This window comes from Bubalus kerabau, chromosome 2, assembly GCF_029407905.1.
Source record: "Bubalus kerabau isolate K-KA32 ecotype Philippines breed swamp buffalo chromosome 2, PCC_UOA_SB_1v2, whole genome shotgun sequence".
Classification (NCBI taxonomy): Eukaryota; Metazoa; Chordata; class Mammalia; order Artiodactyla; family Bovidae; genus Bubalus; species Bubalus kerabau.
Genome location: NC_073625.1, coordinates 119,373,775 through 119,379,867, shown reverse-complemented (window position 1 = coordinate 119,379,867; position 6,093 = coordinate 119,373,775). Strand labels below are relative to the sequence as shown.

The 6,093-nt window shown below is 45.8% G+C and overlaps 1 protein-coding gene across 2 annotated transcripts in view; it reads right to left on the bottom strand.

The window, feature by feature from the left end:
- Positions 1-310: 310 nt before the first annotated feature.
- Positions 311-6,093, bottom strand: part of TMEM44 (transmembrane protein 44) — a 44,376-nt gene continuing 38,593 nt past the window's right edge. For both annotated transcript variants that reach the window (XM_055568653.1, XM_055568652.1), the window contains 2 exons: positions 4,087-4,119; positions 311-1,552 (listed from right to left, as the gene is read on the bottom strand). In XM_055568653.1, the coding sequence (XP_055424628.1) occupies positions 1,442-1,552; positions 4,087-4,119 (144 nt within the window). In that variant the 3' untranslated portion in view covers positions 311-1,441. The remainder of the gene's footprint in view (positions 1,553-4,086; positions 4,120-6,093) is intronic.

Sequence of the window (6,093 nt, the reverse complement as noted above, 5' to 3'; positions counted from 1 at the left end):
AGCTTCCTACTCTATCTTCCAGTAGCTACCAGTCAGCTAAGAATTAAGTACCAACTCCCAGTTCCTCTCCAGCCTCTTCACCCTTTCTCTACTTCCATTCTGGCTACATCAGAGTCTTCTTTCCTTGGCTAGACTCCCCCCTTCCCTGCTTCCAATTCTCTGTGTGGTTTCATCTTCTGGAATGTTCTCCTAACCCCCTACCCCTGCCCCCAACTCAAAAGTTTCATCTTCCATCAAAGTACAGCTTCAGTGATTAAGATCACAAAGCAAAACCAACTTAGCAAACTCCGTTACAAGACAACCAGGGTCCAAAGCAACTGGATAAATAGGGTGGCTTTAGGTTCACTTCTAGTTCACAGGTCACACAGGGAATTGATTAGAATCTATGCAGAGACCTGTGAAACCAAACTGCTTCCCAGAGGCACCCCCTCTTTCATGCTGGTGGGACTTGCACTACCCCTTAGGAGCCACTGGGCAGCTGCAGCTGAATCACACAGGCTGCCAGGGGCCAGCCAAGAGCAGAGCTGTGTTTCTTGGCATTTCTCCCAGATCCCCTCGTGGCCGACTTTGGAGGCTGTGCTGGGATTCAGATGTATCCCTGAGCTCCATGGTGAAATACTGTAGTTCTCTCAATCAGGATTTATTCATTCCGGTGTTCCTCCCACCTTAGCTCCAAAATAAACCTGCAAGGGGATTTCGGTGCTTGAATTTAACACCTCTGGCCATGCCTCTTACCCTTTGCGTGCTTTCAGCTACCTTCTAAAGCAGACAGTCCCCTTCACCTGCAGACCCTGCTCCAGCACACACTTTGCCAGATTGGAGCAAGTCCTCGTACCTAGAGCAATTTGCTTTGCTTGCCTTTGCAATACCAGTGATCTTGTAAACACGTGGTTGATCAAACAGTCCTCTCTCAACTTTCAGCAGAAAACTCTAGTGGGTTACTGGAAGGCAGTAGCCAGGTCCCATCAGAACTTGTCATTGTGTCCTAGAGACCCAGAATGTGGGCCCACCGCTCACTAGGCTTAGCCAGGTCTTGCAGAATGGGGCTTTGCTGAGATCCAAACATATTAGCTGCTTGTTAGATGAACTCATTCACAGTAGATATTCAGAGTATGGTTGACTCCAAAGGGAAAAGGAAAAGAGGGCCCAAAGTCCTTCAGATTATATGTCAAAGCACGAGTGGTTTGTGACAAACTGCACATCTTTAGAACACACTTTGGGCATGTTCAAGTCTCTCCACTGGGCCCAAAGTCTTAGCTCCATTCTGAGTGGTAGTGGAGACCAGCCAAGTTCCATGACAGCTCCTGGTTCCTCACTTTCATGGGCAGCCTCGGTAGAAGCTTAATTCCTACTACGGCTGTCCCTGAAGGTTGATCCCTGCTCAGTTCCTGACAAATGCTTGACCCTGGGCTCTGAGCTGCTGAGTTGGCTCCAGAAAGTGTTACTCATCAGAGGGCAAGTCCACTGGCTTCACAGACCACCTGTGTGCCTGTGATCTGACTGTCTCCATGCTGTCTTTGTTCCCTCCAAGATTAACATCTTCAGGATCCCACTGTGGAAAAAAGACACAAGAGGTACCTTGGTGGACTAGACCCGTCCTGTCTCTTACAGTTCCCCCAACAACAGCTCCAGTCCTGGTTCTCAAGGCCCAGGCACAGACAAGAACAAACAGATAAGGACAGGGTAACCAGGCCTGTGATTCTAGGACCTAATAGGGCAAGTGTAACTCTAAATCAAGGAATTAACGGACAGCTACCCTGAATAGATCAGTCCTACTTCCCCTCCTGTTCTCTGTTCCCCCTGCCTTCACCAAGTCCTTCTCTAGTGAGCCTGAGGCATGTTCCCTTTATCCTGAGAATTTCCATCTCTATGCCAGACTCATTCCTAGAAAAGACCAGGAAAACTCAACCTATTCCTTATGGCCCGGGTAAGACTCTCCTCCTCCAAGAAGCCTACCCTGACACCCACTGAGCTCTTACCCTCTTCTCTGTACTGCTTGTATCACTGGTTTGCGGCTGATCATGGGAGGTCCTGCCCTTTGCCTGAGTGTCTACCTTGTCCTCAGGTAGATGACAGAGCACCTTAAGAGTAGGGCACTAGTCTACCCTTGCCCCCCGCTCCCCATATGGTGCTTCTTCTGAACTTGAGGTCAGCTAACTCATCAAAAACAAACACTTAAAACCTAATCCAGAGTGGTGGTCACTGCCAGTGACTATTTCATCACTGACTCAGACAAGTATGGGAAACTGAAATTTGCAGGAGTAGGAATAAAAGGTTAAAAAAAAAACAGGTGAGCACACAAGTACTGATGAAGCGGCATACAGTCTTCCTATTGTTCTAATAGTTTGGATAAGAGAGAGAGCGCTCTGTGTGCGGGCCAAAAGCAAGGGAATCCTTACTGATTCCAGCGACAGAGGTATGTGGGGTTCTTCTGTGGGTCTTCATTTCTCCATGTGTGAACTGGGAGTCTGAATCAGGAACTAGATAATATGAGCTGCCATTTCTGAGTTTCTATGACTGGTGATTCTGAGTCACAAGGCTGCATTTGAAGGTATCAAAAGACCCAGGAAGCAATAAGCAAAGGCCATGTAGGATGTGTCAGCCCAGGCCAGTCTATTTGGGCAAGAAAATAGAGCCAGGCATAGATGTGCACTCAAGAAAAATGCTCCTCCAGCTCCTCAAACACGAATCAAACAATCCAGTCCTTAGAAGGTCAGGACAAGGTCCTCAAGGCTCCCTGAGTCACTTGACAGACAATGCCTGCAGCCTGCCAGTTATAAAACACAAATTGTAGCTCTGAACAGAGAGTCCAATTTAATTCGTGATTTACTGATAATAACTGAACTGATTCTACTACTTGGTCATGAGAAACTGCATCACGTTAAAATGACCACCTCATCTCCCAGTCACCCTGCTGGTGAGGGCCCGAGCTGATCTGCTTGGTGCAGCTCAGTCCCTCGTCCGTGTCTGGGGCTGTGTCAGGCCCTTGCGGTGCTGGTTTCTCATCTATCTGTGTTTGCAGACTTGGAGAGATACCTCTAACCAAATCCCTTCCAGATGTTATCAGAGATGCCAAGTAAAAGAGCTCCCTGGCCCCTCAGCCTCCAAGACCCAGTTGCCTAGCAGTGGAAGCAGGGGCCTGGTCCATTCTCTGAGAATGGACAGTGTGTTTATGGGTGAATTCTATTTTCAAGCGGAGACCCACGTGCTAGATCTGGTTTTGGACCAGCCTCACCAGGAGGGCCCAGGGTGCTTATCAAAAAGGCTCCCTTGACCCCATCTGTAGTTTGGGATCTAAGGCTTAGCATTTGAACAAACTCCTAGGGTGATTCTTGGCCACCCTGATGTATCAGAACCACTGCTCCGGCTCCTAAAATGTCTTCTTAAGAGTTATCCTTGCTACTCCTGACCAGTTCAGCTGCCAGGAAACAGAAACTCTGATGAGGTGCACTCTTTAAACTGGGTTAAAACCTTCAAAAACATTTAAAATCTCTTCCTTCTGAATTCCCAGAATAATGTGTTTTTAAATGTCATTTTAAGTAATAAAAACATCACTGGAATCCAGGCATTCAGAGAATTTGAGCAAAAGATAATCTACTCTCTGATCATAAAAACAAAAAAAATCCTGGGAGGTGACAGGCACAGGTGGCTGTCATGAATCATGTGCTCATTTGTCACTTGGAGGCGAGGATGGCAGGGAGACAGGAGCCAGCTGCCCAAGGTCTCCAAGTGACAACAGGGGGGAATGTTGATCCACGCTCTCACAGTCACTCCCAGCACCGTTGCCATTAGGGAGCTGCTGGGCCTCCTCCTGTTCAGAGACTTGTTCCAAGCACATTTCTTCCTCGGGTCATGTATCTTCTCTGAGTCCCCATTAGATGGTTCGGACAAAGCAGAAAGAACTCTGAATTGAAAAAGCCTGGAAAGAACCTCAACTTTCAGACTCTTCTCTTATTTTCAGATTTTTTTCCCCTAGAGGAATTTGGCATGGGCCCAGCCATCTCAGAGGGGCTCACAAAAACAGGAACTGAAATCAAGCCACAGGAAGTCCCTTCTGGAATAAAGAGAGAGCACAATTGTCCATACCTGCTCCGAGATTAGGGCTTCCCAATACTTCTGCTGCAGAATAAAAAGAGATAAAGAAAAAAAGTGTTGAATAGAGTTTGCCACCATCACTGAGCAGAGCAGAGATCAGCACCAGCCTGTCAGCTCCTTGAGCCAGAAGCCTGGCCCTCCACTGGGCTGGAGGCAAAGGAACAGCTGACTTCAGCAAGCAAGAAGGCAGCAGCTACTAGCGGCTCCAATTTAGTTAAATGGTCACTAGGATGATTGTGATAATTATGAAGGGCTTGAAAAAGATTATTATCTATACAGATTTTTAAATTACTATTATTAGGACTTATCATTATTAGACGTAACAATGAAGATTCCATTTATTAACCACATGGCTGAGATGAGTCAACTTGAAACCATGAAACTAAGAGAGATGCAAATAAAATCTTCACTTCGAAACTACGAGGTATTTGCTACCACCCAAGATTCATTTTTAATCAGCCTTTACTGTACAGTTGGTTCCACCCCAAGCCTCAAATATATCTGATTCAGGTTCTTAAAGGGTAACGTTGCCATCTGCTCTCATTCCTCTGGCACCTCCTGCAGTGCCCGGGACATGTGTGTTTGTGTGTGTGTGTAGCTGTGTTATCTGAATTAAGATTATAAAAGCTTGACTGAACCCCTCTATTTGTCTGCTGATAACTGCTAGCTCAGAGACGGGGCTCTGCTGTGTGTGTGGGGGGCGAGGGGGGGGCGGTGGAGGGGGTGGAGTTCCACTCTGGGCCAGAGGTGGAGGAAGGGGCGGAGCAGGCAGAGAGGTGTCCCAGGCTGTGCTGGCAGAGCTCTGCCTGAAACTCACGCCCAGGGCACCTGGTAGGCCCGGGGCAAAGGGCAGAGACCCCACTTTGACTCTGAGGAGGGCAGAGAAGGGGCACCAAAGCTGGGTTCTTGGTCAGTGCCCCCACACAAGCTCCCTACCCCTCACTGGGCAGGATGTGGTGGCCCCAGCAGGAGAGAGGGCAGAATATGGGGGTGGGTGAGGCAAAAAGAAGCCTGACAGTCTTCTCCCCAGGTCCTCCCTCTTCCCTCGCCTTCCCATCCTCCCCCTTGAAGTCCTTCCCCCTTTTTGCAGGAGGACAGAATGTACTTCAAAAACTTGAGTCACCACTGACTTCAGCTGTACCACGCCTTTTTCTTTTGAACAACTCTTTAATTATAAGATTTTCAATCATACACAAAAGTAAAACAATAACACCCATGGACACACCCTCCTTCATTTGTTCTAGCTCCCCCAAGCTTTCATTTGCTGAAGTATTTTAAAGTAAATAATGTCATCTGTAAATACTTCAGTATGTATCTTATAGATAAGGACTTAAAAAAAAATCCTAAGCACAATGCCATTATTATGCCTAACAAAATTGTTATAATTCCACAGCATGCATTTCTTAATGACATCCTGCTGGAGGAAACATAAACTGAAAAAAAAAAAAAAGATTAATTGGAGAAGATACAAAATTACTAAAAATGATGGTTCCCCATACACTGCAAAAGACGGAAATGTTGATGACAACATAGGGATTGAAAAAGTTATATAACTTCTGCAAACGTAATGGAAATAAAAGGAGAGGTGAAAGAAAGAATGGTAACCTTCATCTTTCTTTAGAAAATACAGATGTTCATGTAAAGTATAATTGGTGATGTGTGATTACCACAGTGAGTTTTGTTGTTTGTTTTAAAAAAATTACTAAATTCAGTGGGATATACTGGATTATATTCTGGAACAGAATAAGAATTTTAATGGAAAAACTGGTGTAATTCAAATAAAGTCTGTACTTTAGTTAACAGTAATGTGCTACCATAATAATGTTAATTTCTCAGTTCTGACACATGCAGCATGGTGCTGCAATGTGTTAATCTTAGGAGGAACTGAGTGAAGGTAAACAAGAACTCTCTGGACTACCTTTGTAACTTTTCTGTAAATCTAAAATTATCCCCAAAGAAACAGTGTATTTAAAGACAAGCAAACAAATAAGCAAACAA